We start from the raw sequence: 23,372 nt of genomic DNA on the forward strand, positions 1-23,372 counted from the left end.
ATTAAGCTATCTTAACCTTTCAGAGTTTATTTGAATAATTAGAAAGATATTTTACTAGCTCCTTTGACACCAAGTCACATTTTTTCCATATTTATTGTCAAGAATGTCGACTTTAACTTATTTCTCTGAAGACTTGTTTATTTCAGGGGGAAAAACTGTGATGGATTCTGGTAACCAAAGGTATAGGAGGGGCAGGAAGACCAATGAAGGCTGTTCTGCATCAAGTCGCCTTTTTAGGGAATGTTTATTTTATTATCTCTCTCTGAAGCAAATTTGAATATCTGGATGGTGGGTGTATTAGTTCATTTTCATGCTGCAAATAAAGACATACCCAAGACTGGGAAGAAAAAGAGATTTAATTGGACTTACAGTTCCACATGGCTGTCAGAATCATGGCAGGAATCAAAAGGCACTTTTTATATGACGGTGACAAGAGAAAAATGAGGAAGAAGCAAAAGCGGAAACCCCTGATAAACCCATCAGATCTCATGAGACGTATTCACTATCACAAGAATAGCACGGGAAAGACTGGCCCCCATGATTTAATTACCTCCCCTTGGTTGCCTCCCACAACGCATGGGAATTCTGGGAGATACAATTCAAGTTGAGATTTCGATGCAAACACAGCCAAACCATGTCAGTGGGTGTTTGTTAAATTATGGATTTTTTTTTTGAACCAAATTTAATTCACAGTTTTCTTTTATCTTTGAGTGTTTGCAAAAATAGCAGTAGATGAGAACTGTGAAATTCTGTTTGTCAGAGCTGAGAATAATATTCTTAACTTTTTCAAGTGAGTAGAATGCTTATCTTTGCCTCTGAGCCTAAGTTTTACAGGAGGGATTATAGGGAGCTATACCTTATTTTAGAGGTTTAACTTTTAAGAGACAAACTTAGTTAGCTAAAATACAAATTATTCTTTCACACCTTCGTCTTCACAAGGATAGTGGTGGCTCTTAATGCTGTTATGTTTAAACTCCAAGAATCGTGACATTCGAGTAACTAAAATTTATCGATATTATAAAGATAGTCTTACTGGCTTGAAGTCTCATTTGTGAAGTGATTTAAAGTCTTTCTGGCCTAAAATAATGTTCTTTTAAAAATATTTATTTAATCTATGTAATTTCTTTTTTCTTTAGTCCAAAGCACCTAGAATTTCCACACCACTAACTGGTGTTAGGTACGTTAAGGAGAACAGCCCTTGTGTGACCCCAGTTTCTACAGCTACGCATAGCTTGAGTCGTCTTCACACCATGCTGACAGGCCTCAGGAATGCACCAAGTGAGAAACTGGAACAGATTCTCAGGTTAGTTTGAACCCTGTCTGCTTTCTATTTTTGGTTATTGACCATTTTCCAACTTGCTATTTTTTTCATTAATGCCTTAATTTGCCCATGAATAATTTTATATCAATTGTATACTCAGTCCTGTTGTGAGTCTATAGAGAACCTAGCAATAAGATGTATAAGTGGAAGATCTTTCCTCAGATTCTTTAATATAATACAAGATATAGTAACTAATAACACCAGACAGTGTAGAATAAAGCACCAAACTATCTTATTGCCAACTGTTGTATCAAGATTTCAGGGAGTGGTGGGGTAGGGGAGGGAAGCTCAGTCAAGATGGGAATTATCAAAGGACTTCAGGAAGAGGGTTGAACCTGAGGAAAGCTCTAAAGGGTGACTCAGATTTGAAAAGATTAATGGAATTCCATACATTTATAGAGCAGGGCAAAAACCACTGTAACTTTTGTAAGCTCTATAAAACATCCTTATCTTGGAGAGGAAGTTCACTGCGTTTAGTTCCTTTGATTTGCCTAAGACTGGTAGGAATATTGCTGAGTTTTAGTTAAAAGCCCAGTAGGCTGAGTCTCATCATCTTGTGCATAATCTTTGGCAAGTTGATTTGAAAAGTTACATCCAAGGTCTCTCTAAGTCCTAAAACTTTATGATTTGATGACATAGACCCAATAAGACCCCATTTTATTTCTGGTGGTATATATCAAGAAGACCCTCAGTGTACACATAAGTAATTTTCCACTCATAACTAGGCTTATTAAATGCCAACTACTTTTCCTTTACATTTTCATGAAGTCTACTTTATTCATAAATTTGATTGTGATTTTTACTCATCAAGTTATATCTTTGTAGCCTCTTCCTGAGTCATGTTTTTCAGATGGACCTTGTTTGCCTTGAATTTATAAGCATTTTGTAAATAGATTTCAGAAGCCTGTCTTAATCCCTGTATCTTCCATATCTCTTTACAGTTTCTAACCAGGCAGAACAGCATTTTAAATCTTAGCTACCATTAGTGGGGTTAAATATTACCAGTAGATACTAGGTAAAACCAAAGGGTCCTGTTTTTGTAGAAAGGGGTGTGTGTGTGTGTGTTCGTAGATAAAATTCTGCTTGTCTACTCAGGAGGCTGAGGCAGGAGAATTGCCTGAACCCAGGAGGCGGAGGTTGCGGTGATCACGCCATTGCACTCCAGCCTGGGTAACAAGAGCGAAACTCCGTCTCGAAAAAATAATAAAATAAAATTCTGCTTGTATATGTATTCAATAGTTGTATCTAGCAGGACTATAATTGAATTTTTATTCTCTTTATAATTTTTTAACTTGCTTCATTTTCACAAAGAATGTATATATAATCATATATATATATGTATTTGTGATCAAGATAAAAACAGTTGTTACAAAAATTACATGGTGATAATTTGTATAATGCTTCTGCATTGAACATATATTGCTATATAATAATAAAAAGACTGAAATAAACCTCATTTGCGGGAAAAAATGTAGAATGCTAGGAACAGTTTATGTGAGTCTGTAGTATGTGTTTTATACACCTTCGTTCTGTTTTCTTCCAGGTGTTCTTAATGGGAGTTGTACTGCCCTCTAGGGAAATAGCTAAGGGCAAGTTTGGGATCATCAGTGATTGGGGTTGTATAGGACAGTTAGGAGACAGTCACAGACATCAAAAGGGCCCAGGCCAAGGTTGCTGAACTTTCTGCACTGAAAGGTGTAGCCCTGACCCGGTGCGGTGGCTTACTCCTATAATCCCAACACTTTGGGAGGCTGAAGCGGGTAGATCACTTGAGGCCAGGACCAGCCTGGCCAACATGGTGAAACCCATCTCTACTAAAAATACAAAAATTAGCTGGGTGTGGTGGCAGTTGCCTGTAGACCTAGCTACTTGGAGACTGAGGCAGGAGGGAGGTGGAGGTTGCAGTGAGCCAAGATTGCACCACTGCACTCCAGCCTGGGTGACTGAGCAAGACTCTGTTCCCCTCACCACAAAAAAATAAAAATAAAAGTTGTAGCCCCACATAAGAAAAGTTTTTTTCACTCAAACTGGTAATACCACCACCTTGAGAAGGAAGTATGGGATCTCTTGGATAAATTTGGGAAATACATAGTTTCTGTTCAGAGTGTTTTATATTTACATGTTAGTGAAATTACAGAAACATTTTATCTCTTTGTGACTTGGCAAGCCCTTTAAATTAGATTGTTTCTTTTTAGGACATGTTCCAGAGATCCAAGCCAGGCTATTGCTAACAGACTGAAAGAAATGTTTGAAATATATTCTCAGCATTTCCAGCCAGATGAAGATTTCAGTAATTGTGCTAAAGGTAAGGTTTAATATTGTTATTCTGCTCTTATGTTTGAAGTTTAACTAAATGGAGTCATTTCTTATTAACTAAGTCAGAAAGATGAGGAAAAGATTTATGACTTTAGACTGGATATGGCTGTCTAGTTTTTCTGGTCAACCAAGTGATTTCGGAGCCCTTCTCAGTAAGATAGAAATTTTAGAGTGGTATCTTTATTATGTTGGATTTCTGATGCCTTTTTATCTGCAAATCTTTAGATTTTATTTGTAAACTGGAAATTAAATAGAAGTGTAGTGATTCTTCAACATATTGAGAATAAGGACAGAGGATATCACTGTTACAGGCCCAAACCTGGCCTAGAGTTGTTTGTTGTCAGGAATTGGAACTAAGTAAGTGTGGAATAGTAAGTCAGTTACATACCTCTAAGCGTAGATCTGTTTTGTTAAAACATAGAGGAAAAAAGGGTGTAAATCCTAAATTATATTACAGTTCTTTATGTGCAAATTTCATTTCATAATTTTAGAAAAATGTGACTATTACCATGAAGAAAATTAGGGTATCTTAGGAATAATTAAAACACCAGTCATAAGGAGTGTGTGTATCTGAAGTATTGGGTTGGTTTTAAATTTTATTTTGTGAGTAAAGGAGGAATGGGTCTTTATTTTCTGTGTGTGCCATTTTTATGGTTTTTTATTATTTCTACAGAAATTGCCAGCAAACATTTTCGTTTTGCAGAGATGCTTTATTATAAAGTATTAGAATCTGTTATTGAGCAGGAACAAAAAAGACTGGGAGACATGGATTTATCTGTGAGTAAAATAACCAGTGTATTGATCAGCACAAGAAAACATAATTTCCTTCCTGTCCCATTCTGTGAGTTGTTTTTTTAACTTTATTTATAGTCTCCTTTCATGCACAAAAGTTTTTAATTTTGATGAAATCCAAGTTTTTCCACTAATTGTCTGTGCTTTTGTTTTATTTATTTATTTATTTATTTATTATTTGAGGTGGAACCTCAATTTGAGGTGGAACCCAGGCTGCAACCTCTGCCTCCTGGGTTCAAGCGATTCTTGGACTGTGTTGGCCAGGCTGGTCTCAAACTCTTGCCTCAAGTGATCTGCCCACCTCAGCCTCCCAAAGTGCTGGGATTACAGGCATGATCCACCCACCTGGTCCCTTTCCGTTTTTTTTTCTTCTTTTTTTCTTTTTCTTTTGTTTTGAAATGGAGTTTTGCTCTTGTTGCCCAGGCTGGAGTGCAGTGGCACAACCTCTGCCTCCTGGGTTCAAGCAATTCTCCTGCCTCAGCCTCCAAGTAGCTGGGACTACAGGCGTGCACCACTGTGCCTGGCTAATTTTGTATTTTTAGTAGAGATGGGGTTTCACCTTGTTGGTCAGGCTGGCTCGGCCTCCTGACTTCAGGTGATCTTCCTGCCTCGGCCTCCCAGAGTGCTAGGATTACAGACGTGAACCACCACGCCCAGCCCCGCTTTCTGTTTTTTACAGCATTTACTGTAAATACTGTTTTGAAACATTTTTCCCTATCATTGTTCTTCTAAGCATCAGGGTGTGTGTATTTTGGTTAGAGATGTAATCTCTTTTAAGATATATTTTATAATATAGGTAAGCTTTTAAAAAGTCTTAACACAGACCTTTAATATATTTTCTCTACTAAAAATGGGCTTTATTTATATAATTAAGAAAGGCTTTGTAAGAAAATAAGCACATACTTTTTACTCACTCAGAAAATGAGACTTTCTTTGGTATTTTCGCTTAAGTTCACTGGGTATAAAATGTCTTTTTAGACTAGGCTCATGTTTCTAAATGCTAATAACTTTATTTTATAGGGTATTCTGGAACAAGATGCATTCCACAGATCTCTCTTGGCCTGCTGCCTTGAGGTCGTCACTTTTTCTTATAAGCCTCCTGGGAATTTTCCATTTATTACTGAAATATTTGATGTGCCTCTTTATCATTTTTATAAGGTATTTTTAAAAATATGACACTAAAGGGGATATTGTAGATGAGACCAGCTTCCTGTTGTTAGTCATTTAGTTCAAGTTAACATCTAAGTACATTTATTATGTTTTTAATAACATAGTTAATCTCTGTTTGTGGAGCAGAAAAGAAACAGAATCTTAAGACCTATATAAATTCTTTTAATATTGTATGAAAGATCTATTTTGGGTAAAAGCTTTATTTGATTCCTCTCTTTATCTGATAAAAGTTTTTAGAATACTGTGATTTTTATGAGCTGAGAAGGCTTAAAAAAGCAGCACACATGTCACTAGCTAATCTTGTATAGCAGCCTTTTTTATTTTATGGAAATTAAATACTATTGAAAATGTCTTTCAGAAAAAAAATAAAAGTTCTCTTTCATGTGTTACAGAGGCATAGAATTAAAACACTGATTTGGTAGCTGTTTCTTGATACTGACTTAGCATATGAATTTATCTTAACTCATAAGATAGTCAAAACTAATTTTTATAGTGGCATAGATTAAATGTTTAGAAATTTTGATATGCAATTTTAAGAGTAATGTTTTTCAGCCTCAATATACAAGACATGTATTTTCGTTAGCAAATTTTGAAATACATCACAATGTAAACAATTTTATATAATTCATATGGTTTGAACTATAATTGTTTACAAAGACAGTAAAGGAAGATCAGCTGTTTCAAAATAATATTTCAACTTGTAATTTTTGACTAATTTCTTGTCTAAATATTTAAAAATATTTAATAATTATTCAATGAACCAGAACACTTTTTATTTCAGGTAATAGAAGTATTCATTAGAGCAGAAGATGGCCTTTGTAGAGAGGTGGTAAAACACCTTAATCAGATTGAAGAACAAATCTTAGATCATTTGGCATGGAAACCAGAGTCTCCACTCTGGGAGAAAATTAGAGACAATGAAAACAGAGTTCCTACATGTGAAGAGGTTTGTGAAAATAACATCTTTTTATGAGAAAAATACATCAATATCTAATCTATTAATAATCCTTTTGAGGATAGGAGGGTGGCAATTGGGTTTACTATGTTACAATTTCACCTTGTTTTGAGAAAAACTTGGTACTGTAACACCCCTCTTTACTCCCAAATTGGGAAGATGCCTAGAGGCCAAAGAATGACCCAGACAAGTCCAGCTTGGCAAGTAGATACATTTATTATGACTTACATACAGAGGAGAGGTAGAGGTGGTGGGGAAAAAAAAGACTTATATACAGGGTACCCTTAGGTAGCAGCAAGACAGCTCTAGAGATCTGCACCACCTCTCATCACTAAGCTGCTTTTAAGCTAATTTTCTGACTCTTTGCCTGACTGACTCTAATTGGTCTGACTCTATGTGTGTGCATGATGGGACTGTTTTCCTTGGTAGTTTCTGAGATCCTCTCTGAGATGTTTGGGTTCTCAGGGACACCTGCTCCTTGGCTGGCCACCATGGCCTTGGCTTGCTGCCCAACTTCAGGGGTTTAGGCAGCAGACATATACCCTTAAGTAAGGTAGGTGACCTCTCACACTTCACACCATGTCAAAGAGGAAATGAGTCAGATAATTTGTGGTTGTCCTAAGATTTTGGTGACAGAGTAAAAATTCAGTGTTCTTTCTTAATTTCTTTATCAAGTTTCTCTCCCTTAGAGCAGCAGTCTCTAGCCTTTTTGGCACCATGGACTAGTTTCATGGAAGACAATTTTTCCATGGACAGGGTTGGGGGTGGGGGAGATTTTGGGATGATTTAAGTGCATTACATTTATTGCACATTTTATTTTACATGGTAATATATGATAAAATAATTATGCAACTCACCATAATGTAGAGTCAGTGGGAGCCCTGAGCTTGTTTTCCTTCAACTAGATGGTCCCATCTCGGGGTGGTGGGAGACAGTGACAGATCATCAGGCATTAGATTCTCATAAGGAATATGCAACCTAGATCATACACAGAACTTAAATGTGCAGTTCACAATAGGGTTCACACTTCTATGAGAATCTAATGCCACCAGTAATCTGACAGTAGGCCAGCCCAGGCAGTAGTGTGAGCGATGACGAGTGGCTGTTCGCTTACTTGCCTGCCGCTCACCTCCCACTCACCTCCTGCTATGTGGCCAGGTTCCTAACAGGGTCCGTGGCCCAGGGTTTGAGGACCCTGCTTTAGAGTGATTGATATTCATACTTTCCAAATCAGTAAGGAGAGTTGACTCATATTTAGTATCCAATTACAGCTTTCGAAATTTGTCTGCCAAAAGCTTTCTTTTTTAACTTTATTGTGAAAATGGGAAAGACAGCTGATTTTCTTTAGATGGAATAATTGTTAAGATACTTTTTTTGCCTTAGATTACTATTGTATTTCTAATAAAAGTGCTTTTTTTGGATATTGGCATTCTGTGTAACAAATTCTTCATAGGTCATGCCACCTCAGAACCTGGAAAAAGCAGATGAAATTTGCATTGCTGGCTCCCCTTTGACTCCCAGAAGGGTGACCGAAGTTCGTGCTGATACTGGAGGACTTGGAAGGAGTAAGTTTAAAATACTAGGGGAATATTTTGGGGCCTACTATCTGGAAATTTAAATTTCATCTAATCCTACAAGTGAAGTTAATAGGCTATATATAGAAGAAAATATTCCATGTATTTTTGTGCCACATGGATCACTTAAAAGAAGTGCCTTTAAAGATTAAGAATATAGGAAAATGAATCTTAACAGGCATCTTTTAAAAAGGATAGACTGCTGTATTTTTTATTTTATTTTTATTTTTAAAATTTTTTGAGACAGGGTCTCACTCTGTCACCTGGACTGGAGTGTAGTAGTGCAGTCTCAGCTCACTGCAACCTCCACCTGCTGGATTCAAGCGATTCTCGTGCCTCAGCCTCCCGAGTAGCTGGGACTACAGGCACACGCCAGCACGCCCGGCTAATTTTTGTATATTTAGTAGAGAAGGGGTTTTGCCATGTTGGCCAGACTGGCCTCGAACTCCTGACCTCAAGTGATCTGCCTGCCTTGGCCTCCCAAAGTGCTAGGATTACAGATGTGAGTCACCATAGCCAGCCGACTGCTGTGTATGTATTTTTTAAAGTGTATGTTTATCTATGAGCATACAAAATGGTGGAAATAGAAAAACCAAACTGTTAAGATTATTGTTGGTTGATAGAATTCCTGGTGATTCTGTAAAATTTTTACGGCAAATACGTATTACTTTTAAAATCAGGAGAAATAGAAATGCCTTCTTAAAGACAGAGCTACATGATCCAGTTAGGTATAGACCAACCAGAGAGTTAAGACTACTGAGTATGTTCCACTTGGTCCGTTGAACTGTGCTACCCTAGTTAATGTGACACTAGTGCTGGTCCAAGAAATACAGAAAAGGGCAGTCTTGCTGTGCATCTGGTTTATACTTTTTAGGCAGCTGCTTGGAAGATCTGCAACATGAAAGGTTGAAGTTTACATATGTGAGATAGAACTGCCTTTTAAAGAGCAATTCAGTAAATCCAGAGAGTTCTAAATCCTTGGATGCAATTAAAAGAATATTCTTATTTCTAGATCCATTTTATAATGTAATTGGTAAGAGCTGGCTGTAGAAGAAATACAAGTTTTAAAGTCAGGAATCGGCCAGGCACAGTGGCTTATGCCTGTAATCCCAGCACTTTGAGAGGCCAAGGCAGGTGGATCACCTGAAGTCAGGAGTTTGAGACCAGCTTGGCCGACATGGTGAAACCTCGTCTCTACTAAAAATACAAAAAGAATTAGCCGGGCACGGTGGTGGGCACATGTAATCCCAGCTACTTGGGAGGCTGCGGCAGGAGAATAGCTTTAACCTGGGAGGTGGAGGTTGTGTTGAGCTGAGATCAGGCCACTGCACTCGAGCCTGGGCGACAGAGTGAGACCCCGTCTCTAAATAAATGAAGTCAGGAATCACTCTAGGATGGGCATGGTAGCTCATGCCTGTAACCCAAACACCGTGGGAGACCTAGTAGGGAGGATCGCTTGAACCCAGGAGTTCAAGACCATCCTGGGCAACATATCAAGATGCTATCTGTACAAAAAAAAAAAAAAAAATCACTCTAAGTCAGTGTATACTTAATACACATGGATGATCCATATGAAAAGTGCTCATTTTTTCAAAGATCTGACAGCTGGTCTTTCTCAGTCTATTTTTGTAGAATTTTCCCTACCCTTATCTACAGATTAAGAGGACTTAACTTTAAACTTCATTTTCTTTGCACTTATCACTTCTCAGTTTTCCTGAGATCTCTTGATATTTTATACAAAAATGATAATGTATTCCTTCTGATTCTGCAGCTTTGTACCAAATACAAATCTAGTAACTTAATTTACTTTTGTGTCATCTGGAGACAGAAATGTTAAGCCGCAGTTTATTAGGATTTACTCCTATCAATACTACTTACGAACTTCCTACATATATTTTAAAATTTAAAAACAACTGATGTACAGCTTTTAGAGGTGGACACAGAAGAGGGAAGGAATGCTTATCAAAAATTCAGACATTGGTGTAGATACTTAAAAACAGACTAAGCCATAATGAGCTGTTCAGGTAATGAAGAAGTTTTACAAATAGTGGCAACTATTGTGCCATACTGTAAATGTGATTGATACCACTGAATAGTACACTTAAAAACTGGTTGAAATGGTAAATTTTATATATATATTTTACCACAATGTTAAAAAACTAGCCTGTAATACCAGCATTTTGGGAGGCCAAGGTGGGGTCAGGAGTTCAAGACCAGCCTGGCTAACATGGTGAAACCCCATCTCTACTGAAAATACAAAAATTAGCCATGCATGGTGGCATACACCTGTAATCTCAGTCATTCAGGAGGCTGAGGCACATGAATCACTTGAACCCAGGAGGCAGAGGTTGTAGTGAGCCGAGGTCATACCACTGCACTCTAGCCTGGGCGACAGAGTAAGACTTTATGTCTCAAAAAATAAAAATAAAAATGATTTACCTCAAACCATTGAATTGTACAATTTAAGTGGATAAAATTTATTATATATAAACTGTTTAAAAAAATAAACTATGCTTAATTGAATCCAAATTATGCATGTCCACCTTGTTTATAAAAAACTGATTAAAAAATAAACTATGCTTAATTGAATCCAAGTCGTAAGTCATGCATGTCCACCTTGCTAAAGAATATTGAGTTTTAATAATATTTTATATGTGGAAAAAGACAAAGATCAAAATTGATAAAACTGGTGGGGGAATGCTCCTAGATGACATACTACCAATCATGTCAAGTAGTGGCTCTTGTAGTAAAGTCACATCTATTACAGAAAAATGTAATACAGAAAAATAGGGTAATGCCTTAAATTGCCTCTAAATCATGAAGGTTCTGTAGCAGTGGAAGACAGAGTCAAGTCTGATTAGGGAAAGGGGGAATGGAGAAAGGAACACTGCAAGACAAAAAATTCCATTTTAAAATTTTGCTCTTGAAAATTCACTAATTTTCATTAGTGGAATGTAGGTAAGATATGACTTCTGTAATTCTTGTTTGCTTTTTGAATTATGAAGTCTTTCAAACACTGTAGTAATTTTTGAACATAACAGCTCGGATGGAAGTCGGATCTGAGTCTCTTCGAGTTAAATGCTTTGTTTGATTTGTTTTGACCCTAGGCATAACATCTCCAACCACATTATACGATAGGTACAGCTCCCCACCAGCCAGCACTACCAGAAGGCGGCTATTTGTTGAGAATGATAGCCCCTCTGATGGAGGGACACCTGGGCGCATGCCCCCACAGCCGATAGTCAATGCTGTCCCTGTGCAGAATGTATCTGGGGAGCCTGTTTCTGTCACACCAGTTCCTGGACAAACTTTGGTCACCATGGCGACCGCCACTGTCACAGCCAACAATGGGCAAACAGTAACCATTCCTGTGCAAGGTAAGAAAGGCAGAGTTGGATATTGAGTTCCTTCTCTGTGGCATGTATTGAAAAGTTACCCAAGGTTTGGCTAGAGTGACATAGGGGACAAAGGAGTGATGGGGGGGGGTTGGGAGAGGAGAAATTGTAAACCTCTTCCTGGAGATCCCCTTATTAACATTTTCTTCAAACTTTTTTTTCTGTCACAAACTAGGTATTGCCAATGAAAATGGAGGGATAACATTCTACCCAGTCCAAGTCAATGTTGGGGGGCAGGCACAAGCTGTGACAGGCTCCATCCAGCCCCTCAGTGCTCAGGCCCTGGCTGGAAGTCTGAGCTCTCAACAGGTGACAGGAACAACTTTACAAGTCCCTGGTCAAGTGGCCATTCAACAGATTTCCCCAGGTGGCCAACAGCAGAAGCAAGGCCAGTCAGTAAGCAGCAGCAGTAATAGACCCAGGAAAACCAGCTCATTATCACTTTTCTTTAGAAAGGTAATTTTTCATGTAACCTTACCAGAGCATGAGCTTGGGAAATGTAAGTGTTAAAGTTTGAAATGTTTTTGTTTCTCTCCTAGGTATACCATTTAGCAGGTGTACGCCTTCGGGATCTCTGTGCCAAACTAGATATTTCAGATGAACTGAGGAAAAAAATCTGGACCTGCTTTGAATTCTCCATAATTCAGTGTCCTGAACTTATGATGGACAGACATCTGGACCAGTTATTAATGTGTGCCATTTATGTGATGGCAAAGGTGAGTACCATTTGGAACTGCAAAGGCAGTTCATTACTGAGAACATTTTTTAAACACTTTATTGAGATACAGTTTATAATTCATCTATTTAAAATGCACAGTGAAATGGGTCTTAGTATATTCACAGACATGTGCAATACTCACAATTTTAGAACATAATATTCCATTGTATAGTTATATGAAAGTATTTTTATCCATTTATTAGCTAATGTATGTTTTAGTTGTTTCTACTTTTGACTATATGCATAATACTGCTCTTAGCCTTTGTGTTTGGGTTTTTGTGTAGACATGTGTTTTCATTTTCATTTCATTCCTATCTAGGAATGGATTGCTGGGTCATACACTATATTTTAACCATTTAGGGAATTGACTGTTTTCCAAAGTACTGTACCATTTTACACTTACACAAGCAGTATAATATTTTAGTTTCTTCACTTTCTCATTAACACTTATTATCTAACTTTGCTTAAATAACTTATTGAGGTAAAATTCACCTAATATAAAATTAACTTTTTTTTTTCTTTTGAGACAGCGTTTCACTCTTGTCAGCCAGACTAGAGTGCAATGGTGCATCTCAGCTCACTGCAACCTCTGCCTCCTAGGTTCAGGCGGTTCTCCTGTCTCAACCTCCCGAGTAGCTAGGATTACAGGCACGTGCCACCATGCCTGGCTAATTTTTGTATTTTTAGTAGAGATAGGGTTTCACCATGTTGCCCAGGCTGGTCTTGAACTCCTGGCCTCAAGCAGTTCACTTGCCTCGACCTCCCAAAATGTTGGGATTATAGGCATAAGCCACCACACCCAGCCTGTTTCTATTTCTCTTATTCATTCCTGTGTATGTGCATTGCCTTTTGGAGTAATTTCCTTTGCCCAATATGGCTTTGCTCCTGCCTACCTCCTTTGTACTGTTTTTGGGAAATATATTACATATTTGTATGTTATAGGTATAATACATTATACATAATTTTACACAATTGCTTTATTAATCAGTTAAAGGAGGAGAAATATGCATTTATACTGTATTTATGATTACATAATTATCTTTACCAGTGCTCTTGGCTTTCTTCATGTATATTACTGTCCAGGGGCATTTGCTTTTGAAGAATTTTGTGTAGTATTTCTTGTAAGGGGTTTGCTAGCACCAAATTCTGTTTTTGTTTATCTGAGAGTATATTTATTTCACCTTCATTTCTGAAAGATAACATGTAAAAATTTTGAATATTGATAGTTCACAAATAAAAATCCTGAGTAACTTTTTAATACTGGATTCTTAGTTTTTTTCTTTCATCACTTAGAATGTTATCCCACTGCTTTTTTTTTCTCTTTTTGATAGCCATGTGTCACTAATCCCACTGCTTCTCAACCTCTATAGTTTCTGATTAGAAGTTACATTTTATTTTATTAGGGTTGCCCTGTAAATGAAAAGTTGTTTTTCTCTTGATGCTTTCAACATTTTATCTTTCTTTGGCTTTGAGCATTTTTACTATGATATATCTAGGTATGGATGAGTTTATCTGACTTGGAAGTCATTGAATGTCCTGGATATATAATTTTTTAAAAACAAATTTGGGAAGTTTTCAATATTTCTTTGAACACTTTTTTCTGCTTCTCTCCTCTCCTGGTTCTTCCATTAACGTATGTTGATTTTCTTAGTAGTGTGCCACATTTCTCTGAGGCTGTTTTCTTCATTCTTTCTCTCTGTTCCTCAGATCATGTAATCTCTTTCTTCATGTTTGTTAAATCTTTTTTTTTTTTGCTAGTTCAAATCTACTGTGTTCCCTAGCTTCTAGTGAATTTTTCATTTCAGTTACTGTACTTTTCTACTTTTTTTTTTTTTTTTTTTTTGTGAGGCAGCGTCTTGTTCTGTTTGTCCAGGTTGGAGTGCAGTGGCTTGATCTCGGCTCACTGTAACCTCCGTCTCCCAGGTTCAAGGGATTCTCCTGCCTCAGCCTCCCAAGTAGCTGGGATTACAGGCACATGCCACCATGCCCAGCTAATTTTATATTTTTAGTAAAGACTGGGTTTCACAATGATGGCCAGGTTGGTCTTGAACTCCTGACCTCAACTGATTCACCGGTCTCAGCCTCCCAAAGTTGCTGGGATTTCAGGTGTGAGCCACCGTACCTGGCCTCTACTCCAAGTCTTGATTCACATACTATAGACTCCTAGTGTTCTTATTGAATTTTAATAGATTTTCTTGAATCAGTGTCTCTTCATTTGCTATATGCCTTTAAGACCATTTCCAGAGACTTTAAATGGCTTTTATATAATTTTCACCCCTTTCACTGGGCAGCAGGTTCATGGAGCTCCTCACACTGTTATCGTGGAAGTTGTTCTCTCTCTCAGAGCATTCTTATTCTTTGCCAGGTCACGAAAGAAGATAAGTCCTTCCAGAACATTATGCGTTGTTATAGGACTCAGCCACAGGCCCGGAGCCAGGTAACTACATTTTTTCTAAGGGCTGAAAATAAAGCTTAAAAGTCTGTGATGAAAACAAAAAATTAACCATAGTTGATTCTGTGGCCTTTTTTCCAAGATAAAGACCTGGAACTCTACTTAAGGGAAGTTTCTACTTTAATCTTCTTTATTGTTGATGTCACATGTTGATTAAGTTCTCTTTTCTCAAAAGGCAACAGTGTTAAATTTGATTGCCTTCTTAATTCAGAAAATCACAAGATAGATAGGAATTAAGAAGTTATTTGGTTTCCATGTTACCTTTCATTCTGGTTTAGTAGACATAGTGTAGGTTTAGCCAAGAGAATGTCACATGGAAATTTAAAACCCACTTTACCTTTAATTTAATACCATTCATCTCTGAGAGGCAAATCGGCCAGATCTGTGTATCTGACTTAGAATGACTTGATTTTATGGTTGGGTGCTGTTACTGCGGTGTGGTAGTGCAGGCAGTACTTGGCATGTGAAGCTAGACAGGCTCTGATTGAATCTTGGATCTATTTAACAGTTATGTTTCTCAACCTCTGCTGAGGACTATTGCTACACAGGTTATTGTGAGAATCTAGTAACATATGTCAAGGTCCTATCACCGAGGGCGTGCTCAACAAATACTAGTTTCCGTCCCCTTCTCATTGTCTCTCTAAAGGTATATAGGAGTGTTTTGATAAAAGGGAAAAGGAAAAGAAGAAATTCCGGTAGCAGTGATAGCAGAAGCCATCAGAATTCTCCAACAGAACTAAACAAAGATAGAAGTAAGTAGGATCTTCGTGAACTACAAGACAGAATTGGGAGTTTTTACTTTTTAGGGCTTGAAGAAGTAACTAAGCATTACCAAATGAAATAACTATAGAAACAAAGTGTTTTCTTGGCAAACAAACAGTTTAATGGAGCAGTAAACCAAATTCTAGGTGGAAAAACTGTCCATTCCATAGCTTTGGAGCACATATTGTGTAACATTTTTTTCTCCAGGAGAATTAGAGCTTTCAGGGAGGAATCTGCTTGCCTGAGTTCCAGAAAGGTCTGACATGTCAACTAGAGCCATGCTATGGATATACTATCCCTAATTGTTGGTTTGTACCACTTAGTACAGGGTGTAGGTCCTAGAAAACTTGGTGTAACTTATTGAGGGACACTATACAGAAAGCCCTTGCTATGGTTATGGCATGGGGTTAAAGTTATTAATATCCTAGCTGATACTTGCTTCTTAGTGTGAAGAATAGAGTGCCTATTCACTGTCATTAGCAAGTAGTGCAGGTAGCTGTTCACTGTTTTCCTACTTATTTTTTTTTTAATTAAAACAATCTATACTAGCAGCCTTTGTATTAACACCCTTTGTTTTCCTGGCTCCAGCCAGTAGAGACTCAAGTCCAGTCATGAGGTCAAGCAGCACCTTGCCAGTTCCACAGCCCAGCAGTGCTCCTCCCACACCTACTCACCTCACAGGTGCCAACAGTGACATGGAAGAAGAGGAGAGGGGAGACCTCATTCAGTTCTACAACAACATCTACATCAAACAAATTAAAACATTTGCCTTGAAGTACTCACAGGCAAACGTAGTAAGTATGACGGATTATTTCATACTTTTTTCACTCATGAGTGTTAAAGAATCATTTATATTTCACCTGGTCCATATAGAGGCTCATGCCTGTAATCCCAGCACTTTGGGAGGCCAAGGCAGGCATATCACTTGAGGTCAGGTGTTTGAGACCAGTCTGGCCAACATGGTAAAACCTGTTCTCTACTAAAAATACAAAAATGAGCTGGGTGTGGTGGCACATACCTGTAATCCCAGCTACTCTGGAGGCTGAGGCAGGAGAATCATTTGAACACAGGAGATGGAGGCTGCAGTGAGCTGAGTTTGCGCCACTGCACTCCAGTCTGGACGACAGAATGAGACTCCGTCTCATAGTTTTACAAATAATACTGTTAAGTAAAACTGAAGAGGTCTATAATTTACCTGACCAACATATTTGTTTTACTGTTGTTAAGCATTAAACAAGAATAAGGTTGTATTTGGAGTCCCTACAAAGTATAGTAGTATAAGAGACAGGCTACATGGGTTCAAACTGTCCAGTACTTAGTGGTGGTAACCTTGGAAATCATTAAAATTTCTCCATACCTCTGTTTCCTCATATATAAAATGGGAGTATTACTAGTTCCTAGCATCCAGAGTTGTTGTAAGGATGAAATGATACAATCTATAAAAATTGCTTAAAATAATTGGCACAAAATAAGCACTTAAGGTTTGCTATTAGAATGTTTTTCTTCAGGTTTAATTATTGCTAATACATCACTGTCATTCATAAGACTACTGGTTTTGCACACCTCTTTAATCATTGTCAATAAAAATACCTGATTATAATTTTTTTTCTTAGAATTACTCAATTTTTTTTTTAACAGATGGATGTTCCTCCACTCTCTCCCTATCCATTTGTAAGAACAGGTTCCCCTCGCCGAGTACAGTTGTCTCAAAATCATCCCGTCTACATTTCCCCACATAAAAACGAAGCAATGCTTTCTCCTCGAGAAAAGATTTTCTATTACTTCAGCAACAGTCCTTCAAAGGTGAGCCTTTAACAATCTTGGCCTTTACTAACCCCAGAATGTGTTGGATGCTAGAAACAGGGTTTGTGCTAAGCCTAGGCACTCATTATGTGATGAGAGCTGCCAGGGAACAGTGATGAGTCAGAATCCAGGGTTTATTTTGGTGTTTTGCTTTTTTTGAGGGGGAGGGAGTAGAATTTTAGGATTGGAAACAGGGATTTGAATTTTTTTATTCCCTCTCCTATTTGTACATTTTGAACATTGTTATAAACTTGGAAGTTGGTGTTTTTTCATCCCATTTGTAACAATTTTCTACATTTGTTGGGGAAAGAAATTTTGGATTCCTTACCGCAGGCCTGTTTCTGGGACAGGCAGTGTCCTCTGGACTCTGGCTAACGGGAGAAGTTCACATTTTGGACACTGCAATGCAGTAGTCATATTAGCACAGATGGATGTGGCAACAGCTGCCTTATTTGAAGAAGGGGAAGGAAGCTTGGAAGCTTGAGTCAGGCCTTAATGTTGAAAAGTCAGGGAGTTGCTGAGGTATGGAAGGGTATTACAGCAGGAAGCAGGTAAGGGGAAGAAAATAGTGTCCTTGAGGCAGACACAGTGATCCAAAGCTGATGTTAGTGAGTGGAACTGGATTGTGAAGGTTGTTACATAATGAGATGTGTATTGATAAAGACTGCTTAGAGGCTGGGCGTGGTGGCTCACGCCTGTAATCCCAGCACTTTGGGAGGCCAAGGTGTGGATCACCTGAGGTCAGGAGTTCAAGACCAGCCTGGCCAACATGGTGAAACCCCATCTCTACTAAAAATACAAAAATTAGCCGGGCTTGGTGGCGGGCACCTGTTATCCCAGCTACCCGGGAGGCTGAGGCAGGAGAACTACTTGAACCTGGGAGGCAGAGGTTTCAGTGAGCCAAGAATGCACCATTGCACTCCAGCCTGAGTGGCAAGAGCAAAACTCATATCTTAGAAATAAACACACATATATATGGCCTGGACTCTTCACAAAAAAAGTCAGTATCATGAAAAAAAGGTAGAGGATGGGGAAGGTACCATAAAGGAGACTAGGAAGACATGACACCCAAATGCAATGCATAATTTTTGATCCTGCATAGAAAAACACTGTTGTAAAGGACATTATGAGGAAAATTTGAATGTGGCCTTTAGTGTATTTTTTTTTTTTTAATTTCTTTCTTTGGTGTTGATGATGCCTAGTAGATTATGTAGGAGACTGTGCTGAAAGTATTCAGAGGTAAAATGTCTCACTGTCTGCAGCTTGCTTTCAAAAACAGGTCAGTTGCCATATATCTAGGTAGGAAGAGAGTGAGAGCAACTCTCAGACATTAATGATTGATAAGTGGATGCTCAATGTAGTATTTTTTCAACTCTTTGTAGGCCTGAAATCTTAAACAGTCCGGGTACAGTGGCTCATACCTGTAATCTCAACACTTCGGCAGGCTGGGGTGGGAGGATTGCTTGAGGCCAGGAGTTTGAGACCAGCTCTGCAACATAGCAGGACCCCATTCCTACAACAAATAAAAATTAGCTGAGCATGGTGCCATGCACCTGTAGTCCTAGCTATTCAGGAGGCTGAGGCAGGCTACTCACACTTGAGCTCAAGAGTTCAAGGCTGTAGTGAGCCATGGTCATGCCACCACACTCCAGCCTGGGCAACAAAGTGAGAAACCCTGTCTCTTTAAAAAAACAATTGAGGAAAACAAGTAAATAACAAAAAATCTGTTAGAAAATGTAATAATGGGCTGGGCATGGTGGCTTATGCCTGTAATCCTGGCACTTCGGGAGGCCGAGGCAGGTGGATCACCTCAGCCTGGCCAAAATGGTGAAACTCCGTCTCTACTAAAAGTACAAAAATTAGCCGGGCATGGTGGCAGACGCCTGTAATCCCAGCCACTCTGGAGGCTGAGGTGGGAAAAATCGCTTGAATCCGGGAGGCAGAGGTTGCAATGAGCCGAGGTCACACCAATGCACTCCAGCCTGGAGGACAAGTGGGAGACTCTGTCTCAAAATAAGAAAATGTAATAATGGAGAAACTTTTCCTATCATATTGAAAAAAAAAAAAGAGGTCTAAAGGTGTCACATGGTTTGGAATAAGTTTGAAAACTGGATTAAGTGAAGATATACCAGTCTTTCTGAATGGGAAGACCTAATATTTAAAAGATAGATTATACTTTCTCTGTTACATAAGCTTACTCTAATTCTAGTGATATTCCTAGTAGGACTAGTTAAGAAACCTGGAAACATAAATTGGCAGTAACAGCCCCAAAAAGCAACTGGAGTTGGAGGAAATGATTCTGATGGCTAAAGTTAGACTTTCATCCTGTAACCTATAAATTCTTAATGGATTAGAGTTAAATGGAAAAAAAGAATAAACAGATTAACATAATAGACAAAGCAGATGAATTGGAATCAAAATACTCATAAGAAGTCTTAAAAAGGAGGAAAGAAGGGACATACAGGAAAGGAAATAGCATTTAAATTTAAATGTTATAAATGTACCAATTAAAAGATAGAATTTGTCTGATTGAACAAAAAAGCAAAACCAAACTATATGTTGTAAGTTATGCACTTTAAATGTAAAAATGTATATCCCATAAGTGGAATATTACTTGGCAATAAAAAGGAATGAAGTAGTGAATGGACTACAGTATGAATGGATATTGAAAATATTGTTAAGTGAAAGAAGCCAGGCACGAAAGACTACATATTTTTTTATTCCATTTATATGAGTTGTCCAGAATGGGCAAATATATAGAAGCAGAAAGATTAGTGGTTGCCAAGGGTTGTGGGGAATAGTTTCTGCTAATGGACAAGAAGTTTCTTTCTGAGGTAATAAAAGAATTCAAAAATAGAATGTGGTGATGGCTGCACAACTCTGGGAACATACTAAAAGTCCTGGAGTTGTACACTTCAGATGGCTGAATACAGTATAAGAATTGTATCTCAATAAAGCTGGAAGGGTGGAAAAGGTTATTCCATGCACCACTCATCAAAGAAAGTTGCAGTGGCTGTATTAGTATCAGAGAAAGTAGATTTCAGAGCAAAAAATATCAGTGACAAAGACGGTCGTATCCTATTGACATATAATCCTAAATAGAAAAAAAAAAATGATAGTCAAGAGATTTCAACTTGATTGGTAAAACAGAAAAAATCAGTAAGTATACAGAAGATGCAGACATTATCAACCAACTGACTGACATTTATAGAACACCCTCCAACAAATCGAGTGTGGAGAGAACATTTACCAAGATGATAGACTACATTCTGGACCATAAAACAAGTGTCAATACATGTTAAAGGGTTGAAATAATGTATTTTCACTGATCACAGTGGCATTAAATCAGAAATCAATGAAAGATACCTGGAAAGTCCACCAATTTTTGGAAACTATATATTTCTTTTGGTCAAAGAAAGCACAAGAGAAATTAAAGTATTTTGAACTAAATGAAAATCCAAAATATTAAAATTTGTGGGATGTAGCTAAAACACTGCTAAGAGAGAAATACATAGCACTAAACACCTATGTTAGAAAAGAAGAGAGGTCCCAAATTAGTGACCTAAAGTTTCAACTTAAAGTAGAAAGAGTGTAGGACTCACTGAAACGGAAAACTGAAAAGTAGGGAAAAACCAAGGCAAATAAAAGCTAGGTTTTTTGGGGCTGGGCGCTGTGGCTCATGCCTGTAATCTCAGCACTTTGGGAGGCTGAGTTGGGTGGGTTGCCTGAGCTCAGGAGTTCGAGACCAGCCTGGGTAACGTGGCAAGACCTTGTCTCTACTTAAAAAAAAAAAAAAAATAGGCATGGTGCTGCACACCTGTGGTCCCAGCTAATCTGGAGGATGAAGTGGAAGGGTGGCTTGAGCCCAGGTGGTTGAGGCTACAGTGAGCCATGCTCACATCACTGAACTCCAGCCTGAGTGACAGAATGAGACCATCTCAAAACAAAAGCAAAAACAACAAAAAAAAGCAACAACTAGGTTTTTTGGAGATTTTAAAAATTGTTACTTCTATATACAGACTAATCAGGAAAATGAAATGATACATTACCAATATACATTAAAAGTATGAAAGAAAAAGAACAATTTAATCCCAGCCAGGTGTGGTGGCTTATGCCTGTAATCCCAGCACTTTGGGAGACCAAGGCAGGAGGATCCTTGAGCCCAGGAGTTCAAGACTAGCCTGGGCAACATAGCAAGACCTTGTCTCTGCCAAAAAAAAAAAAAAAAAAAAAAAAAAAGCCAGGTGTGGTAGGGTTGGTGGGGTGGGGTGGGGTGTGCCTGTAGTCCCAGCTACTTGGAAGGCTGCAATGGGAGGGTCACTAGAGCCTGGGCAGAGCGGCTGCAGTGAGCTGTGATGGCACCCCTGCACTCCAGCCTGGGTAACAGAGTGAGACCCTGTTTCAAAAAAGATGTTAAAGAACAACTTAATGCCAATATATGTGACGATGAGCATGAAATGGACAAATTGTTGAAAGACATAAACTAATAAAACTCAAGTAATAGTAGTCTCAATAGCCCCATATCTATTAAAGAAATTAGTTTGTGGTTAAAAAACCTCCTGTCAGAGAAAACTGTAGGCCCAGATGGCTTCACCGGTAAATGCTACCAAACATTTGAGGAAGAAATAACGCCAATTCTATAGAAACTCTTCCAGAAAGAGAAGGTGATAAATCATCATAGTATTTGAAGGAAAGCATCCGACAAAATCCAACATTCATTAACATAAAAACTCTCAAGGAACTTCTTCAATTTGGTAAACATTTACCAAAAGCACCTACAGATATCATACTTAATGGTGAAAGACTGAATGCCTTGCCCCTATGATCAGTAACAAAGCAACGATGTCTACTCTCACTACCCCTATTCACCATGTAACCGGAGAGCCCAGCATATAAAATAAGACAAGAAAAAGAAGCCATACAACCTGGATTGTCAACACAGAAAAATCACCAAGAATCCAGAGAAAGTTACTGAAACTAGTAAGGGAGGTTACGTGATTAATATACAAAAAATCAAATGTATTTCTATATACTGGCAGTGAACAATCAGAAGTAAAATAAAAAATTGAAAACCATAAATAACACTTAAAAATTACTTAAGGTTAGGTATGATAAAAGCTATGTATAAAAGACATCTATCCTGAAAACTATGGTGAGAGAAATTACAGCCTGAGAAAATAGAGAAACATGTTCATGATATTGAATGAAAATGATATCTTATTTTCCAATTCATGGAAAATAAAACAGCAGTTTTCTCCTAATTGATCTATAATTTCAATCCAATTTCAGTCAAAATCCAAACATTTATATAAAAAACTGATTCTAAAATTTATAATTTACAAGGCTAAGGAACTCGAATAGCTAAAATAATTCAAAGTTGAAGGATTCACACTAATTACAAAGCTACACAAAATATCTGTATTATACCACCACAGCATCAAGACAGTAATGTTGGTGAAAGTATAGACACAGAGATCAACAGAACAGAACAGAGTCCAGAAATAGACCACATGTATATGGTAAACTGATTTTCAACAAAGGGGCAAAGGCAATTTGGTAAAGGATAGCCTTTTCAACAGATGGTGCTGTAACGACTGGATATGCATATACCAAAATAATAGTAAATCTGCACCCATACCTTGCACCATATACAAAAACTAAAAACCACAGACATAAGTGTAAAATCTCACACTACAAAACTTCTAGAAGACAACATAGAAAATCTTGGCGAACATGTTTTATGGGAAAACTTTATATACAACATCAAAAGCACAATCCATAAAATACTGTTAGAGTAGATTTTATCAAAATTAACAATTTCTGCTCTTTGAGACACTGTTAAGAGAATAAAAATACCATCCATAGACTACGAGAAAATCTGTACAAGTTCCATATCTGATGAAGCATTTGGATATCTATAGTATCTAAAGAATTCTCAAAATTCAGTGGGAAAACCACATGTAAAAGTGGGCAAAAGATTTGAACACACTTCACCTATTACATGCCTGTTAGTTTAGAATGGCTAAAATCTAAACAATGACAAATCCAAAGTTCTGGCAACAATGTGGAGCAATTTTATATATTGCTGGTGTGAATGCAAAATGGTATCACCAC

General features: G+C 37.9%; 1 protein-coding gene and 1 long non-coding RNA gene across 5 annotated transcripts in view; one reads left to right on the forward strand and one right to left on the reverse strand.

The window, feature by feature from the left end:
• RBL2 (RB transcriptional corepressor like 2) overlaps window positions 1-23,372 on the forward strand; it is a 52,025-nt gene that overhangs the window by 24,474 nt on the left and 4,179 nt on the right. For all 4 annotated transcript variants that reach the window (XM_012447945.2, XM_012447946.2, XM_012447948.3 and 1 more), the window contains 13 exons: window positions 1,137-1,303; window positions 3,517-3,626; window positions 4,311-4,414; window positions 5,450-5,587; window positions 6,381-6,545; window positions 8,008-8,119; window positions 11,236-11,505; window positions 11,699-11,979; window positions 12,063-12,239; window positions 14,607-14,678; window positions 15,340-15,445; window positions 16,044-16,249; window positions 17,094-17,258. In XM_012447945.2, coding sequence (XP_012303368.2) covers window positions 1,137-1,303; window positions 3,517-3,626; window positions 4,311-4,414; window positions 5,450-5,587; window positions 6,381-6,545; window positions 8,008-8,119; window positions 11,236-11,505; window positions 11,699-11,979; window positions 12,063-12,239; window positions 14,607-14,678; window positions 15,340-15,445; window positions 16,044-16,249; window positions 17,094-17,258 — 2,073 coding nt within the window. The remainder of the gene's footprint in view (window positions 1-1,136; window positions 1,304-3,516; window positions 3,627-4,310; window positions 4,415-5,449; window positions 5,588-6,380; window positions 6,546-8,007; window positions 8,120-11,235; window positions 11,506-11,698; window positions 11,980-12,062; window positions 12,240-14,606; window positions 14,679-15,339; window positions 15,446-16,043; window positions 16,250-17,093; window positions 17,259-23,372) is intronic.
• LOC135277240 (uncharacterized) lies at window positions 6,752-21,472 on the reverse strand. Its single transcript, XR_010344832.1, has 2 exons — window positions 18,680-21,472; window positions 6,752-7,532 (listed from the first exon to the last, which is right to left on the reverse strand). It is a non-coding gene; the product is annotated as an uncharacterized LOC135277240 (long non-coding RNA).

The sequence above is a fragment of the Aotus nancymaae genome, unplaced genomic scaffold, assembly GCF_030222135.1.
Source record: "Aotus nancymaae isolate 86718 unplaced genomic scaffold, 86718_ANA_hifiasm-v0.15.2.pri h1tg000030l, whole genome shotgun sequence".
NCBI lineage: Eukaryota > Metazoa > Chordata > Mammalia > Primates > Aotidae > Aotus > Aotus nancymaae.